The sequence below is a fragment of the Equus caballus genome, chromosome 17 (genome assembly GCF_041296265.1).
Source record: "Equus caballus isolate H_3958 breed thoroughbred chromosome 17, TB-T2T, whole genome shotgun sequence".
Lineage (NCBI taxonomy): Eukaryota > Metazoa > Chordata > Mammalia > Perissodactyla > Equidae > Equus > Equus caballus.
This window is the reverse complement of record NC_091700.1, coordinates 21,717,462-21,736,364: the sequence shown is the minus strand read 5'-3', so window position 1 is coordinate 21,736,364 and position 18,903 is coordinate 21,717,462. Positions and strand designations below refer to the sequence as shown.

Here is an 18,903-nt window from a genome sequence, read left to right as displayed (position 1 = left end):
CAACCCTGGCATTGCATTTGCAACCAAGTGCATGCTCTACCCAACTATATCAATGTCGGGCCATGATGGATGGAGCACTGACACAGCAAACGGCCTCTTCGTGGAGAGTCTTCTGAGAGGAATTAGGCTGTGTTCAGAGCCTCAAGGGGAACAACTCGTACGTGATACATGGCGGTGGTGATGCGCGCCTCCAGCGGGCCGCCTGCCCCCCTGGCCTGCGATTAAAGGATCGCCAGCAGCGGGCTGTTCTGAAGACCTTCTGTTTACTGTAAACAGTCGACTCAGGCAAGGAAAATGCCTGTGCGGAGTTCTGCTGGCTAAATTCAACCCCAAACAAAGCTGAGAGAACACAACTATGTCTGTCTTCAGCAGGAATAGCTAATGCCATTAGAAATTAAGATAAAAAGAAAGAATCCTCTGTCTTTATAGACTAATAATTGAAACCTGCTTCAGAAGACCACCCATGGTTCCAGAGAAAGTGGTTTTGGGGGTTAAGTTTTTAAAATCTGAGTCTTTTGGAGAGGCTGATCTGAAAGAAGCCATAAATCACACTAACGCAAATGCCACTTGTGGTCTATGAAAGGACCTGACCTTGGCTGCTTAATCTCTGCAGCAGAAACCCTGTGGCCTTCCTCTGGCTGAAATGTGACATAACCAATATTACTGTGACCTGTTGACTTGATTCAGTATAGTTACATCTCTAGAATCACATACCAGGTCTTATCGAAACTTCTCAGCTATTATGGAAGATGCTGGAACTCCTCAGACTGCTGTTTAGTTTCAAGATGACTGAACCATAAATTTGAGCTGTATTTACATACTTTATTGGGTGCCAAATACATTTAAAAAACATCAGAGAATACTTTTTCAAGTTAAAATGGGACAAATAGATAAATTCAGAATGACAGTAGCCAACTGCAGAGACCTTAATGATAGTGGTAATAATGAAAATACGTCAGCATTTCCAAACAGGGGACTGACTGGCTCCTGTTCCATGTGACTACAGAATACTGCAGACCTCCTGTTAGAACCTCATGAGCTTAGAGGTACTTTTCTCAGAGTTGATGGTACCATGAGCCCAGTCAGTCTGCATGGACACCGGAAAAGTCTAACAAGCCAAGGGGCTGAAGTGGGGTGGGGGATGGGAAGGGGGAAAGAAGCTAAAGAATGTCCCTCCCTCATGGAATCCTTAGTGTCATTCAACACCACAGACTAACCAGCAGGAGATGATATCACGTTAACTCATTTTATTTTTCCAGGAAGTTTAAAGTCCTCTCTCAAAATCTAATAATAGCTATAAAAGCTTTCCTGAGGGGAAAAGAGGAAAGGAAGAAAGGGATTGAGAAAGAAGGAAAGGAAGAAGCCGGGAAGGAAAAAAGAGACTCTTGCAGTGACCTGTGCCGCTCTGTGGAAGCGTCTTCCGCTCTTCAGTCCACTCCTCTGCGGAGAATGCCTTGCTGACCTCCAAAAAGAATGACTGTAAAACCTCTGCTTCTCTAGGTCTTTCCCTCTTTGAGCCACAAAACGAAGGGAAAAAAAAGAGATCATAGTAAAATCTTGATACCAAAGCTTCTCAAATAACTGAGCATTTTTCAGTAGCTTGACATGCCTGAGAGATACAACCAGGTCACTGGGAAGGATTCAAATCCCCGCACAAGGTTGAGGGGCCAGAGAAGGTTACGCCAGGAGGATCAGAACTCAGTGTGCCCCGCACACGGGGAGCAAGACGGGAAGACGTGCCCACATTCACAGCAGCAATCATTCTCTTACCAGACAGGTAAATAAGAATACCAGGTATCAGTTTTATTCACAAATAAAAAAAGGTATTACAAAACTATTTGTATAAGAAAACGAAAATTTACAAATTTATAAATTCCAGTATGCAAAGTAGTAATGCTGAAATCTGAACCGATTCAGGCTACCTTAAAGCAATGATGGGTTTTTTCCCTTTCCTCTTCTTTTTTCCGAGCACAGACAATAGTGCTTAACCTAGGTAAGAGCAACATTAACATTCTATCTAAAGTAGAAAAATCTATATTTGAAAAATACATTCCATATACACAAACTTAGAAATGCCACGCCTTTCCGTGCTGCTCTCAGATCCCCGTGTCATCCTCTTCGACGGGCCTCGCAGCGCTGTCACGGCCGTGCGCTCCCGGCCCTGGCTCGGGCCTCGAGTAGCTGAGTTTATCCGAGTGCTGTCGGATATTCCACAAAGTGAAATGCAAATGGGATTTCTTTCTCAAGTGTTTACAAAATGTGTAAAAACTTTACAAAAAAACATCACTGTATGTTTCCATAGTAAAGTGGTGGGAAAATGTCTTCATCTTGATAAATATAACCTAGGATTTTTCAAACACAGTATCAATTGAAATCGACTTTCAACCCTAAGTATTTCCCTACTGATCAAAAGTGATGTTTCAGGATTTTTGGCCAAAGTCTCATTTGCATTGATCTAGTTCTCTCCAGCAAGTACTCACCTTTGAAGTTAATGAGGGCTCTACATATGGAAAATATATGCAGGTTACAAAAAGGAACACACCCTGGGCTGCTTTGATCATCCTCTGTCATAACAAACATGATCAGACTGCAAACAATGGCACACATGTGAAGTACAATGAAGCCACTCAAGGAAACTTGCGTTTTCATAGACATCTTGTGATCAAATCCTAAATATTTTACATGAGTTCCTAAAGACAAGTCTCATAAGAGTTGGTGAGTACCCAAAGTTTAAGAACCAAAAGTTTATGCTAAAAAAGGAAAAGAAAAAGTCAATCAGTTATGACTGGGCACCAGGTAGACAGGAAAGACTGTGCGTTACCATGAGACACTCTAATTTCCTATTTCAGTTTTGTTAAATGTTAGGTAAAAGACACTGACGTGGGCAGGGCAATTCCAAAACAAAATATCTTAGTGTACTCTAACACAATGATGTTCCAATGTCTATTTCTTTTTTAAGTGCAAAAGTGACAGAACTAACAGTAATCAGTTAAAAGACAAAGGCCAGATCTGATCATGTAGGTTCAAATAGGAAAAAAATAAATCCTGCTCACTTAATTCCTCTCCAGGACACAAAGAGTAAGAACAAACGAGCTGTTGCTTGGTTCACTTCTATCAGCTCTAGAGGTAAATCTAGTGAGCAAACACAGGGTGGGACGGGATGGAGCGCCTTCAGAGAAGCACGGCTCTCCTCTCTCCAGCATCATCCGGCAGACAGAGGAGATCATCACGCTAACTAAGCTTACAAGAGCAGAGGGAACACTGCTGCATCCTGGTCAAACTACCCTACGGCTGTCACAGACCGTTCACTCAAACGCCGCCTACAGATTGTGCTTGTCCTTCTGGTTCTAGTATGCAGTGTAGTCTTCATGAGACTCCTCCCCTGGTGTTATATTTCAGTAGGAGGGGAACCTGATATGTTGTAATTTCTAAAGCCTTTAATAGAAGATACAAGGCAAATAAAAGATCATTATTTTTACAAATACTACTTTTCTATAAAAGAAATTCTGGATCTTCTAAGCTCAGTTACAGCGACAGAAGTAACAACTGCTTCCCTATCAACCTATTCTCCCATAAATATGCTAATCTAGGATATGTGCATTAAGTGGGTTTTTACACAGGGTGATGGGCGCTCCTTTCCCAGCCACCCCCCCAACTCAGGCCTCTCACTACCAGCTCCCAGAGGGGTCCATGAGACAGCGGCTGAGGTTAGAAGTGTCGATTCTGGAAAAGACTTGTTCTCCTCTGATTCCTAGTTAAGTCAGGTAACTTCATTGAATAAACCCAAGATTTAGGCAGGCAGGATGAAGTCAATTCTAATCTCCTAAGCTAATTAGTTAAGATGATGAAAAAGTGACCATCAAATAGAAACATTCGTTCTTGAACCATTTTACCTAAAAACTAAGGTAACTAATCTGACATTGACTTTTAGTAGGATAATCAGCTATATGAAATTATTTCTGGAAAGAAAATGTAAATGAAAATTTATACTCTGGGTCTTCAGTCTTGTAAAACCACATCCACCATAAAACTAAGTAAGAATGCATTTGTTTCTCGTTATATGCCCATAATCTCGGAGGCTGCAGACTTGACCCATCACTCTTTGAAGTCACGCTTGCGGCATGGAAGCTTCTTGTTTAGGAGAGATGCAAAGTATCACGAGTGCCTGGAGTCTTTTCTTGTTGTTTCTTGAGGTTTCAGCTTACAGCTGGTCTGGCTCAGAAGCAACTGGTTGAAAGCTTAAAATGTCATCAGTTTCGTTCAGATTTATTTTTTTTGCCCCAGAAGCCAAGCAAGGTCCAGACTGTGCTCAGTCCATCAGCCTAAGCAGAGGAGTAGGCGCCCTTTGGGTTCCATATGCACACTTCTATTGCAGCAAGAAGCAAGCCCTTTACGCTTCCTAGAACAGCAACAGAAGGAAGGCTTTAAACACAACGTCTTACAAATGAAAGCTGCTCAACTGTCATTGTAAAAAATTATGGTACCTGCCTTTTAGCTGTACACATGAACTTCAAAGCTTATGGACAAGAAGCTCATTAATGGTGTTCACATATCCAGGTACCCAAGCACTCTGACAATAAAGATTTCATAACTCCTAGACACTCAATATTTGCAAATAGAACTTACAAGATGATAATGCAACTCACAGTAAACAAAATGTATAACAAACTTCTTTTGCTGATTTTCAACCTCCTCCAAACATCTGAAGCTTGTTTCTGTGCTGCACTCCTTGAAAGCATTCGTAGGTGAAGCTCTTCGCCTCCTTTAGTCCCTTCTTTCCAAGAACGAGATGACTAATGAATAGCGCCTGCCATCCTCAGTCTTTGAATTTAAAACTTATGTTAAACTACTGCAGAAAGTTTAGAAATAGTTTGGGAATGAGATTTCTCTTATAATGATCTCCTGGAAACTCATACTCTTCATAGGAAAACATCCTCAGCAAAGTGGAGCCAGCAGATTTGTCCTTTTCACTGAGGGGCACCACCGTGCGTGAGCAGAACCCGCACTGATGCGGGAACCTTCACCAACTTGTTTACTACAAATTGGGCATGGGTGACGTATCAGAAAAGTTTACGGAAAAATTTTCTCCCTAGGTCTAAGGAGATTATCCATAAATAGAAGCTTCTGAAGTACTCTTGATAATGAGAGAATTTTATCAAATATGTTGATCAATTGATATAGTAATAACCACATCGACCCTTCTGTGGGAGGCAAATTAGACTCATTTTTGCCAATAAGGAAAAAACAGAGATTTTTAAAAATAGATTGAGAAACTAGAGCCCAGGTCATCTCATATCTTTTCTACCATCCCTTCCATTATTTCATGCTGACATTTAAAATGTTGGTTTAAAAACTAACCCAAAAAAGCTTTCCTGTAGGTAAACAGGCTGGCTTCATTCTCCCAAATATCTTAGCAAATGATGTCCCAAATATCTTAGTTCTGCTCCCTCTGGGGAGGTGTGTATAGGGAAAATTTGATTAAAATTGAGTCATACAGACCACAGGAGCCTCTCACACCTATTTGTCTTACTCTGGAACATAACTCTCATTATCAGATTCTGGGTGGTCTTAAACCACCCACACGAAAACTACTGTGGAAAAATACAGTTTTGGGAAACAAATGCATCACGCATTAGAAATCTGAGGCTCACTCCAAGTAGGACAAAAATGGCGTTAAGCATTTCACAATATACATATGTGTCAAATCATAACATTGTACACTTTTGACCTCACAATATTATATCTCAATACAGCTGGAAAAAAAGGGGGAAACAGAAGTTAAAAAACTGAAAATACAAGTGAATGCCTGGATAGGAAATTAAAGTTTCATTGAAAATAAAATAGAGATAAATCACTTAAAAAAAAGGAGGGCTTGGGGCCAGCCCAGTGGCATAGTGGTTAAGTTTGGGTGCTCCAGGCCCAGGGTTCGCAGATTCATTTCCTGGGTGCAGACCTGCATACCCCTCATTGAGCCATGCTGTGGCAGCGTCACACATACAAAATAGAGGAAGACTGACGCAGCTGTTAGCTCAGCACAATCATCTTCCTCAAGCAAAGAAAGAAGATTGGCAACAGATGTTAGCTCAGGGCCAATCTTCCTCAGCAAAAAAATAAATAAATAAAATAAAAGGATGGCTATTACGGCTATTGCTGCCTTTATATATTTCCCAAACTGAAATACAGTGCTTTCCAGAACTCTGAATGAGCCCAGGCCAGGGAGCCAAACTCACTACACACGAAATTGAGGAACAGAAGTCCTTGACTTTGGTTTATAATAGCAAGCTGCTGCAATCAAATTCTTTATGAGAAGTCAGTATGTTTTCTACCTTGGAGAATTAGCCTGTTGGAGGAAGTGTGAAATACTTTTTGGAATCTGATGGATTGAAGAAAAACACCACCATTCGAGTTAAATACGTGGTTGACCCTTGAAATCACGGAGAGGGTCATCTCCCAAGGACGTGCAGCTGTGGCCACCTCTTATTTTCTTTTGAAGATTAAAGTGCATTCACTCAATTTCACACATTTAGTGAATGCAACCGAAGAGAAAGTGCTTTTCAGAATCTGGAAAATATTATCTTCTAAAATGGGCTCAAAATATTATTTGCTATTTTTAATTACAGGGAGAAAACTGAAATGATTTACATTTTAACAATTCCTTTCCTGAATTCAGAATTTTTATTTAGATTTACAAAAATTCTCTAATAATTATGAGATAACACATCTTGGAAAGCTAACAAGAACCTTTCATTAATAAATTACATTGTGCAACTTGAATGTAACATTTTCTCATTCATTTTATATGTAATTAGAACTTTCTTTTCATAATAATTTGAGTTGAAAGTATCTTTATGCAGCTCATAACTACCTTGACAACTGTCTTTGAAAAGGAATTGATATCATTATACACCAATTTTATATACTAAACTGGTTCTAAAGTCTTACGTTCATATAGCTGTGATAATGGTGCTTATCAACCCCACATCCACCTCACCAACAACATAAGCAGAAAAAGGTAGAGAACGGGTTGGTTCTGATGTGATTTGGTATCAAGATGTTTCATCCCCTAGTCTTAGAATTTACATCAGAGAAATGCAGACAAGCTGGAGAATTAAAATGAGTGGTAATTCTGTTTACTGACCACGCAGTCAGTAAGCTGGCAGCACAGTCATTCTGTAACTCGGACGTCCCCTACAAGAGAGGTAGGGAGATGTGGTGATGGTAACGCAGCGAGTTTATCATCCAAACTGACTGACCAGCATCTTGGAATGGAAATGGGACTCAGAGCGAATTTTCAGAGTCCTAAGCCTTTGATTTTAGAAGTGCTTGGCAAGGACCCGGTGGGGACAATGGGATCAGCTGCTGAAGGAGTTGAGAGCGGTCCTCTCACCTGTGTCAGGGCCTCCTTCCTGCTTCGTTCTCAGCCCCGAAGCTCTGTGGGCCCACGGTCCATTCCTGAGTCCTCCACTCGCCTACGCTAACTCTTAAGTTTTATTATTATCATGAAAGTTATAACCATCATGGGCTGGCTCAAAAGAACAAGGTCAGTAAGCGATCTTTCTCAGCCTCAGAGGATGGCTTCTGTGTCTAATTTGTTTGTTTTCCCTCCCTTCACTTATTTCTTCTTAATTTCCTTTACTTTGAGAAAACCAACATTTTTTTTCTCCAAAGCCAACAATCATTTTCTGTATAGAACTCCCCATAAATTCACTATAGAATTTTTTTGCAGTTAAAAAAAAATTGCTGCAGGGGCCGGCCCGGTGGCACAGCGGTTAAGTTCACATGTTCCCCTTTGGCGGCCCAGGGTTCACCAGTTTGGATCCTGGGTGTGGACATGGCACTGCTTGGCAAGCCATGCTGTGGTAGGTGTCCCACATATAAAGTACAGGAAGATGGGCACAGATGTTAGCTCAGGGCCAGTCTTCCTCAGCAAAAAGAGGAGGATTGGGAATAGTTAGCTCAGGGCTAATCTTCCTCAAAAAGAAAACCCCGCAGATATAGATCAATATATAACTTACGTACTGTTCTTAAAAGGAACACAGCTCCAGCCACACTCTGACTTCAGGCTGTTTCTGATATAATCAGACAAGGACACAACAGCCCGTGGAAACGCAGGCCCACAGGAGCACATGCAGCAGGTCTCGGAGAGCTTCCCTCAGGCCCCAGGGCCCCTGATTTGGGGCAGGGAGGGAAAAGCTGTGAGAGCAACGCTGTCTGTGCAGTGCAGGGGCTTGTGGGGCTGGGAGCCTCGCCCCTGCTGTGACTCTGCCCTTTTATACTCAAGGCTGGCATCATTCTTCCACAAGGACGTATACTAACAATAGATGTGCCTACATTAAGGAAATATTTATAAACACTAAGGCAAACTCAGCAAAGACCACATCCTCGCCTGGAGGAGAGGACAGGGTCGCTGCCCAGTATCCCGGGTGCTTCTCCACCTGCAGCCTGGCAGTCCATCCCACGGCCCCCTCCCTGCAGTCACCACCTCCCCAAAAACTGGTTTTAAACCCCTCTATCTGGAAGGTTCTTATGCTGCATTTGCTCTCATATCACAACTGACAATCAATTTCCAACCAAACTGATCAATCAGTTAAAGCAGAACAATCTAGAAAACAAGAGTGAAGGAGCGAAGAGGGAGAGGAGTGGCTTCAGGACACCAAAATTCTCACTAACTTGACAGGGAATGAAGTGCACTGAAGTACTGGGCATACGAATATCACAGGGAAAAACGACGGTGAGGAACTGTTTACAAGTGGCTCCCGCAACTACCTCACCCCTCCCAGTTAGGAACAGAGCCAGGAGATGCGCTAAGTCCGTAGCTGGATTTACAAAGAAGACTAGAAGGATGCAACTGCCCTTTAGGCCCTGATAGATTAGCTGTTAGTTAAAAGAAAAAAGGCTCTTGAAATTTAATTTAAAATACATTCTCCTATAACATACAAGAAGTTATAAAAGATGAAAAAGCTTTCTCATCAGCTTGCCCCACATTTTTGGTGGGAGTTCCACTCCCTCTGGTCTTCCATAAGTCCACGCTACGTCCACTCTGACACCAGTCCTTGCCTTACCTGGGGGCAGGTCCGAGTGGTTAGGTTCACGATATCGCCACTCTCTTGATCTAGCTGGCTTCTAGAAGTTAGTGTATCCTGAGTCAGCACTGATTCTGTCAGTGAGCTGCTACGTCTAGACAAATCAGTAGTTTCTGTAAAGTTTTCATAATGAGCTTGAATTGGAACAGCTCCACCAACCAAATCCTGATTACTGTCGGAATCCAAAGATGACGAACTTTCATTTTCTGGACTGAGAGAATGAAAATCTTCTCCAGTGAGTTCAGGAAAAGTGTCACAAAAAGAGATGTCGTCACTACAAAGGGGATTTTGCATCAGAGGCCAGGCGTCCGAAAACTCGCCACAGACAGATCCGAAGAAAGTGGGCGTCATTTCTGTCAATGGACCTGCGTTTCTGAACACACATTCAAAAAGGTCGTTAAGTGTCCCACGGGGAGGAAAAACACATCTACAAAGCAACGTTCCACCTACACTTTTAAGTTTTCTAGATGAAACAGCAATTTGTTAAAGCAGACTTGTAGTGCTTCCTTTGTTATAAACTTGCTTCAACACTACAAGTTAAATTACTCTGTTTACTTTGAAACTGAATTTCTACACCTACTTCTAATCAATATAGTTACACTTAATCCAATTTGTAAAATATGTAGTTTCCTGGGTCTTCACTGAGTTTCTTTGACTGATGCTCTACAATTCTGGGAGTACGTGACATGTTAAAAATTACTTACAGATGACAGAAGTGTCATAAATCACGAATATAAGACAAAAATAAAACTAATAAAGTGTAAAGAATAAAGAATGTTGCATGGGATATCAGTAACCCTGAGAGATTCACCTAATTCTTGCCAAAGTTTGCTTTCCTCCAATGTCCTGAATGTTATTAATAATATCAAAAAGTGATGTTCTCATAGTTTCACATGAAAATCGAGTAGAATGCGTATATGCACAAGGGAACGTGAAATTATATTGATTAAAAATACCCAGTTACCTGTCCTGAAGAGCGGCCTTGGAATGCACTCTACAGCCAGGAGCGGCCCGGTGGACGCTGCAGGCCTTGTCACGGCACAGGGATGGCATCAAGTGGGCAGGCCCTAGGAAAACCACAGACGGGTGAAGCACACGGCTCTTCCCTGGGAACCTCCTCTTCAATACCACTTCAAAACTGCTCTTGAAAACTTAGCTATTCTCCTTTGGGGACTTGTTTTAGGAAAAGGAGTATGAGGTTTAATTTTTTCTCTTTCTTGTTATCTTAAAAAAAACGATGAACCACTTACATGAAGCACCTGGAAGAGTTAAAATCAGACAGAAAGAAGGTTGGATGGCGGCTGCCAGGGGCTGGGGGAGGGAGAGAATGGACACACAGTTTCAGATTGATTGGGACGATGAAAAAGTTCTGGAGATGGACAGTGGCGATGGCTGCACAACAATGAATGTACTTAATGCCACTGACCTGTACACTTAAAAATGGTTAAAATGGTAAATTTCATGTTGTGTATATTTTGCTACACACAAAAAATAATGTTGGAACGTAATCATGTGCTCTGTGAGAGGACACGTGGAATGAGACTCATGTACTGGCAAAGAAGCAGAAAGAGCACGGCTTCCGGCGAGTGGTCTAGCAATACAGAACAAGAAGAGAAAAATCTTCAAACCCTTTAACTCGATACACACACGCACATCCTCGTTTCTTTTGCCTGCTAGGAGTGTAACTTAGGGAATAACTAGGTATGTGCACACAGCTTTACACATCATTATGTTCACTGAAGCAGTACATATTTTTGACTACAAAGATAATACAAGTTTACTGAAGAAAAAACTTTAAAAAAGAAAGAGATATTAGATAAGAAATTTAAAAATAGATCTTCCTCAATCCTATAAACTGGAAACAAACACTGTCAACATTTGGTGAACAGCATTCCAGACTTCTCTCTCTATATACATGCACATGTAGCTCTGATTTATAAAAACCATAAACATACGAAAGTAGACAGACAAATACAAGGACACACATATATAGGGAGAAAAAGACTTGAAGAAATGATATATTTACATATATAAAAATATGTTTGTGTGTGTATCCAGAATTTTCATGAGGATTATCCCTTTACCTTTATAAGCAGGAAAAAAAACTATGAAACAAATATTTCCCTTTTTAAAAATGAATGTTAAGTATTGAGATGCAATTGGAAACCAGGCTTCATTAGGACGGACACCAGCACAGCTTCCCCCAAATCTCTCAAAGCAGGCCGCCATCTTGTGCCATCTGAATATATACCACTGTGATCATGGGGACGTGCCTGGATCCACTGGCAATTCACTCAACAAACATGCGATGCTCCCTGTGGAATTTCTCAAAATTATTTAAAAGCAAAAGGCATTGCCATTCCTTGTAGAAATGGCTGGTTCTAGGGCTCAAGGAGGGAAAGCAGAACATGAGCCTAGAATTTCTTTTTGTGTCAGAAAGTAAGATAGTGCTAAAAGAATAATGAGGACAAGTCAAAACGATACATGAGCCAGCTTGAAGGGCCTTGCACTGGCCAAACCCAGGAAAATTGGAGCATCAAAATAAATAATGATAGCAAAGGGTCATAACCCACTGAATGAGGTCCATGAGTCCACGCTAATTAAAGTAAACAAATAAATAGGGAAGAAGGGGAAGTTCCTTTTTACCATAGAAAACCAACTAATAAATGTAGAGAGAATGATGGAATTAGAAAGCCAGAATTTGTTAGCTATCATCATCATGAGAGTAATAGGGTATTTACATAGTCTTAAAGAGTCTCCCATAGGGTATTTATTAATTACAAAGAGAACAACAATAATTTCACAGCACAGAAATCTGGCAGACACCACCTTAACAAAGTGACACCACTTTAACCCAGGAATGGGACGGATGGACACGCTGTGCCGCGCATCAGGACACAACATCATCTCTGTGTATTTCTGAATCTAGTCACAAGAAAACATCACACAAAGCCAAACTGAGGGTCATTCAAAAAAATTACTGGCCTGTGCTTGTAAAAAATACTAATGTCATGAAACAAAGAAAGATAATGGAGCTATTCCAGATTAAAAGAGAGTGAAGAGATCTGACAACTAAATGCAACTTTTATCTGGGATTTTCTTTTGCTACAAAGGACAGTACTGGGACAATTAAGAAAATCTGAATATACTCTTTAGATTATATAATAGCATTGACTTAATGTTAATTTCCTGATTTTAATAATCATGCTGTTACGTAAGAGAACGTTCTTGTTCTTAGGAAACAAACACCGAAGTATTGAGGGTAAAGGGACATCCTATCTGCAACCAACTTTTACATGGCAAGTGAAAAAAATATATATCTACACATCTCCATCATACTGAGAGAGAGAGAGAAATGATGAAGCAAATATAGAAAGGAGATAAAATGTTAATATTTGGGGAACCTGGGTAAAGGGTTTGTGGAAATTCTTTGTTCTATTCTTTCAACATTTTTCTAAGTCTGAAATTATGTTATAATACAAAGTTCAAAGAAAAATGGTGCTGCCATTAAGGAGGAAGTGATTGAAATCAAAAGCTATCCGGAACCTGGCATCAGCACGGGGCACTGTCTCCAGTTCTGTTAAAAGGACGTGCAACGAGGCCATCTATGTATTGAATCTTTCTTTTCAGATGGAAGTTAAGATGAGGCAGAGTATGCACAAAGCTGTATTTTATTATATTTAAAATTTGAGTTCATCTTTCAGAAATTATTCCTGCTCACTGATTCTAGTGGCAGTGTCACTGTATAAGATCTAGGAGACAACGCACTCGGGCGTTTTAAGGATCATGGTCACTGTCGGTAGCTCTCTAAGAGTCCGTTATCTACGTAGGCAAAGGCAAAAAAAAGATCCACACACACCACCACAAGTCCCATATTTTATTCTTCACCCATTCCTAAACTAGAAGGGAGTAATGATCAATAGGAAAATAATGATGTTGAGAACGTCTTATTCCATGTATGAAATATTAAAAAATTGAATCCTGCAAATTCTTGAAAAGAAAGGTTGGATAGTTCCAAGAGGATAAGTCAATCTAACTGGGAAACATTAACTTAAAACAAAGAACGGTTGTAAGAGACAAAACGGTGCTACGAGCACTGCTTCAAAGGTGCTAAGAGATGTGTGGAGTGAGGAGAGGGAAGGGAGCGAGGGCGGGCTTCCAGGAGGGCGACCCGGCCACGTGGGATCTGACTTTGCAGAGGAGGTGAGGTTGCTACAGTGGGGACAGGAGGGGGAAGTGAAAGTCTGTCTAGAAACCTTGTGTTGATGAATATAAGTAACTGGCAAAGAAAGCTGGTATACCCTTTGCCTGTTTTTTCCCAAGCGAGAAACCAATGTCCATTTGAATTACTTCCCTAAACTTTCACTTCTGTCAATAATCCCAGAGGCAATTATGGTTTGTGGAAACCCTGTCTGTCACAGAGCTCCCTCCTCCCTCTTCTTTAAGAAATCCAAAAAAGACATGACGATAGACACACTAATGCCCAGTTTGAATCCACCAGACGAGAAAGGATACAAACTCCTACTCCACACAAGGTTGATATTATTTTAATCAATTGACCCAAAGCAACAAAGGCGAATTTGCTTCAAAAGTTACCCAAGAGTTCTAGGATTTTTATGAGATGCTCCTTTTCTTTTTAATACTTAAGAGACTCAAAGCACCCAAACCATCAGGGGACAGTGGAGAAAAATTTAACAAGATTAGCTTTAACTAGAAAACTGAGCAGAGCAGCCCAGCTGTGGGACGGACAGGAGCAATTCTTCGCAGCTTCAGAGCTGTGACCCCCCGGTCCCCACATGGCCTCCTCACCGCTCCGCTTACCGCAGCTCTGGGCCGGGTCCCGGGGGCACTGGCAACAGGCTCTGGGAGCAGATTCGTTGAGCTGAGGTCTGTCAAAACATGACAGTTCAGAACCGTTGTACTGAATGTCCTGTGCTCTCAGAGACCCTAAACGAAGGGGGCAAGAATTCTGTCAGCGAAGACAATTTCCTCTACAAAGGGGTTCGTTAACATCACAATGCAGACCAGCACCATTCTAGCTTTTGTATTTTTAAAGAAAAAGAAGGCTATCATTCAATCTTCAAAACATTTCTTCTTACACAGAGGCACAAATAGGAAAAAATTTGTCAAGAAAGCTCAAAATGTAAAGTACTTATGTTGCCAGAGCTTACAACAATTTTTATTTTTGCCTAGTGGCAGGGGGACATCCCTGCCTTTCAATGTCCTTATAAAGTGGTGCCACCCCTCAGTGCCTCTTTGGGGCTAGCCGGCTGTGAGGTCCATTTTCATGGGCTCTTTGTCCCTTTAACAGCTCCTGGATTCTCCTCTTAGTCAAGTCTCTTGCTGAAGATTCGAATGACAATGATGATAAATGCACGTCACGAAAATGTAAGAAACAGAAAGACCTCAAAACTTACAGCTGGGCTTTTTCTCCATAAACTGCCTCTTACAATAGATGACGCAGAGAATGAGCAGGGCCAGCAGGACGGTGGCCAAGGCGCTGCAGATGATGGCAGCCAGGGCTGTGTCCCTCGGGCTGGAGGCCGTGGACGGGATCTTCACGAGGTTGACCTTGCTGGTACCTGAAAACCAGCAATGGGATCAGCAGGCTCTCAACAACCCAGCAGACACAAGCGCTCACACCAAAGCTGCCTGCAGCATGGCCTTCACGCAGTGGAAATAAAACCCCAGAAACCCAGGGGAGGTACTTTAAGATGGCTCAGGCACTCCCTCCTCTTAGATTTCTTGACTATTACACCTCCACCCCGAACCCCCAAATGTATGGATGTGCCTCCCCTCTGCTCCCACCACACTGAACACACAACCCTCAAGGCATTGTGCTGCGGGAATGTGCTTCCAGGGCCACTTGACCAGAACTGTTTGCGAGATGGAATTTGTCATCTTTCTCTCTGTCCCCTGGTAATCGGCACAGTGTTTGCCACATAGTAAACATATTTTGCTATTTGTTATTTAATAAATAGCAAAAAATAGCAAAAAAAAAAAAAAAAACCCTTGCTATTTTTTTATATTTGTTATTTAATTGGAATTAGACTATCTACATTTTTAAGCAGACTGCACTCAGATATGCTTTTTTGGGCAACTTTTGGGAAAAACAAGGGGTTGGATCACTCACGACCTTATAGTAGGCCCACAATTTCTGAGACAGTAAGCATTTTTTAATGCCTTAGCTGTTAAACTGCTGAACAACATCTAAGTTTTGCAGAAAAATTAAGGCTGCTGCTATACTGTGGAGAGGCAGGCACAGTAATGTGTTAAGGAAGTTTCAAGAAAAAGATCCTGTTTCAGAGGGTGGTATCGCATCATGGTTAAGAGCAGAGATTCTGGAGTCCCACTGCCTGGGTCAACCTCTAGATGTGGGACCTGGAGCCAGCAACTTAATTTCTCTGAGTCTCACACCCACATCTGCTCAAATGGAGGTAACAATAGTTCCTGTCTCACCCGGCCCTTGAGGGGCTGAAATGAGTTATCACACAGGCCCTGCACTCCGTGCTACTGAGTCATGAGCTATTGGAATGACGATGATCGTAATTAGCACTTTAAGTATCTCTAGGGTACTGGGATGAACAAACTAATTTGGACCAGAAATCTACATTCAGTGGAGTCACATCACCCTCTATTAACCTCAAAAGAGTTTGAGGGAGATTGAAAGCTACATAGAGGGCAGTCCTGCCTTCTCCTCCTGAGTCGCTGCCCTGGGCGCTGAGGGGGCCCTCGGGCCGCTCCCCTCAGGCGCGCTCAGCTCCTCAGCGCTGCCGCAGGCACTGCCCTCTCTGCTGAAGCTCCTCCAGACCACGCCTGCCCCACAGAAGCTATGTGTGCCTCTTGTGTAATTTTACGTTGTCTAGAAGCCACATTAAGAAAGGAAATAGAAACAAGTAAAGTCAATCTATTTTTCTTAACCCGATATATCTTAAAATATTATCGTTTCAACATGTATTCAATATAAAAGTTATTACTGACTTGTTCTGCATTCTTTACTCGTACAAACATTTCAAAGTCAGATGTGATTTTACATGGACAGCACATCCCGATTTGGACTAACCATACTGCAAGTGCCCGTTAGCTGCTGCGGCTCACGGCTCTCGTAACAGACATCCAAGGCCAAAGACGAAAGGTTCGTGACGTCTGTGCAGCACAGCACCTAAACACAAGTCCCTTGTCTGGGAGCTTTCTCCTCTTCCCTGGCCGCATGTTCCCCACCCCCTCCCCAACTGCACCCCATAAGGTTGCTTTCCACTCTATGACACTTGAGGTGAGAACCAGAGAGAAACTTTTGGGCTAATGTTATTGAATCATAAAAACAGGAGAGCAGGAATGATCATTTTGGAAGATTGAGTCTTGGTATTTTGAGGCCCAGTGATTCCAGGCCACACTGATAAAGGTTTTGTATTGCCACCTGAAGAGGCACACAAGCCATGTGCCTGGGGCTTGGATGAAGAGGGATCATAATCCACTCACACAGTTGAAAGGATATTTGTTTGTAAACATTTAATATTCACAAAAAGTATGTTATCACTTCTAGCTATATGGATATACCGTAATCATCAAATAGCACATATTAAATGTCCATCATACAGCAATTAACCGACATCCCTGACCTGTAGCAGTGGACAAATTCACAGAAGGAGGTATGAACACAGGCACAGCTGTACCAACACTGGCAAATAAGTAACTGAGGAGGAATTTATATTCTATGCAAGTAAAACAGTGGGCTACACTGGAGGGGAAGTGACCCGGGAAATGTGAGCATTATCTTTTTGGACCAAATGGTAAAGTTGTGGAAAACCACATCTCATGTTGTTTGTGAGAAAGGTAGTTTACTTCAGAGTGAGACCGGGTCCCTTAGCTTAAGCTTTCCATCAAAGAACCCAGCTCTGTTCAATATAGGGCTTTAGCAAAAGTGGCATCAAAATGAGACATAACATATGATTTGAGCTGAAGATCTCAAAGCTCCTAACTCTGCTGTAACTATTAAGTTAAACTCATCAATTAACATAGTATTGGGTATTCAGAAAAAGCCTACCAAGATTTCAGGTTACAGGAGATTATAGGTTATAGGGATTTCAGGTTAAAGGAGGATCATGATTTGAGCGCTTTAAGTTCTTATTGTTTAAAATCTTCCTAAAATGTATTAGTCAACTTACTTGCCTTCATATAAAAGGAACTATTTCTAACTAGTAAATGAGGTAAAATGCCCCCAAATGAGGACTATGTTTTTAATTTGGTGGTTTGTGACTCAGGATTTATTTTGCCCAAGCCAATCACAAAAGTCTTGTTAACACATATCTCTCCAAGGTAGGGTACTGATACTGTAATGTCAACGATGATGAGTTGCCATAGCAACAGCAATTCTAAAGGAAAGTACATCCCAAAAGCCCATTCTCTATACATTTTCCAGGCAGTAGCATCTGAAGATAAACAAGAAAAATACAACGTTTACCTCCCACTTTTTGACACCTAAATAAGAAAAGGTATCTTGTTAACTCAAGCATCCCCTCAGAGAGTCCCCATGGGAAGTAGGGCTCTGGAAACCATGTTCTTTTTTTTTTTTTTTTAAAGATTTTATTTTCCCTTTTTCTCCCCAAAGCCCCCCAGTACATAGTTGTATATTTTAGTTGTGGGTCCTTCTAGTCGTGGCAGGTGGGACGCCACCTCAACGTGGCCTAACGAGCGGTGCCGTGTCTGCGCCCAGGATCCGAACTGGTGAATCCCTGGGCCGCCAAAGCAGAGCGTGCAAACTTAACCACCCGGCCACGGGGCTGGCCCCTGGAAACCACATTCTTGATTCTTGTTTATATGGACAGGTTAATGACAACACTTACAGCAAGCATCATCTTTTATAACAAATGGGTTTATCATTCTGAAGTTAATTGTCATAAACAGCAATGCAGACACAAATATAGACGCTATGGGGGAGCGGGCTGAAACTCATTCACATAAGCTGCTAATAAAAGCCTATTTTCTTATAATTCTTTTGACTTGAGTAGTAAAAAAAAAAAGGGGGGGAGGTACTGGCTGTGTGAGGTGGCTTCTATCCTACTAAGTTCTTGTCAGTTGAGATGAGGATGAGAATTCCTCAGAAAAGGATTTATCTACTACAAACTATAAAGTATTGTTTTGCTAACCTGTGCCCATGGCAATGATACTGAGATTAAAGATTCTTTCCACTCACTTGCCTGGACTAAACTCCCTGTCCACAGCTCACCAAGAACACTGAATGCCTGCAAGGAACTTGACGCATACCTCACTAGGATTCTGACAGCACTTCTGAAGGACTGGGAACGAGAGTATCCACATTCTTTGGGAAGTTTTAATTTTTCTGGAAAACAAAGGCATCCCTTACCTTAATCAATTAAGTTATGAAATTCCACTACCATCTTAGCACTACCCTTTGGCAATTACTTCACAGTGAGAACTGCTTTCTTGGCTTCAAGTTTACAATACATTACATGGGTTCAATTTCTATTATACATTTCCTTAGGAGTTCAGCTCAACTTAACAATTACGCACTGAGTATCTACTATGAATGAGACATCCTACAAGGCATTATGACATTGAATGAGAATCTGAATAGATGAAAAGAAAACAGAGGTCACCAGCAGAGTCTGGTTGCATAAAGTCTAGGTTCACCGTCTGTGGAGTGTGACAGGGGAGCACAAATCCCAACTGTAGAGACACTCTCCTCACACGTCAGCCCTCCGAAGAGCTTCGGAGAGGGGCTGGAGAGATGCCCATATTGGGGACATTTATGTTACTGGACTCTTGGACTAGACATGGAAAAGTCTGAGAAGGAACTCAT

At 41.7% G+C, this 18,903-nt stretch overlaps 1 protein-coding gene across 8 annotated transcripts in view; it reads right to left on the bottom strand.

Annotated features, from left to right (window-relative positions):
* Positions 1-1,782: 1,782 nt before the first annotated feature.
* Positions 1,783-18,903, bottom strand: part of TNFRSF19 (TNF receptor superfamily member 19) — a 101,910-nt gene continuing 84,789 nt past the window's right edge. For all 8 annotated transcript variants that reach the window (XM_001490872.5, XM_005601097.4, XM_070240096.1 and 5 more), the window contains 5 exons: positions 14,501-14,665; positions 13,905-14,030; positions 10,048-10,150; positions 9,063-9,456; positions 1,783-4,399 (listed from right to left, as the gene is read on the bottom strand). In XM_001490872.5, the coding sequence (XP_001490922.2) occupies positions 4,391-4,399; positions 9,063-9,456; positions 10,048-10,150; positions 13,905-14,030; positions 14,501-14,665 (797 nt within the window). In that variant the 3' untranslated portion in view covers positions 1,783-4,390. The remainder of the gene's footprint in view (positions 4,400-9,062; positions 9,457-10,047; positions 10,151-13,904; positions 14,031-14,500; positions 14,666-18,903) is intronic.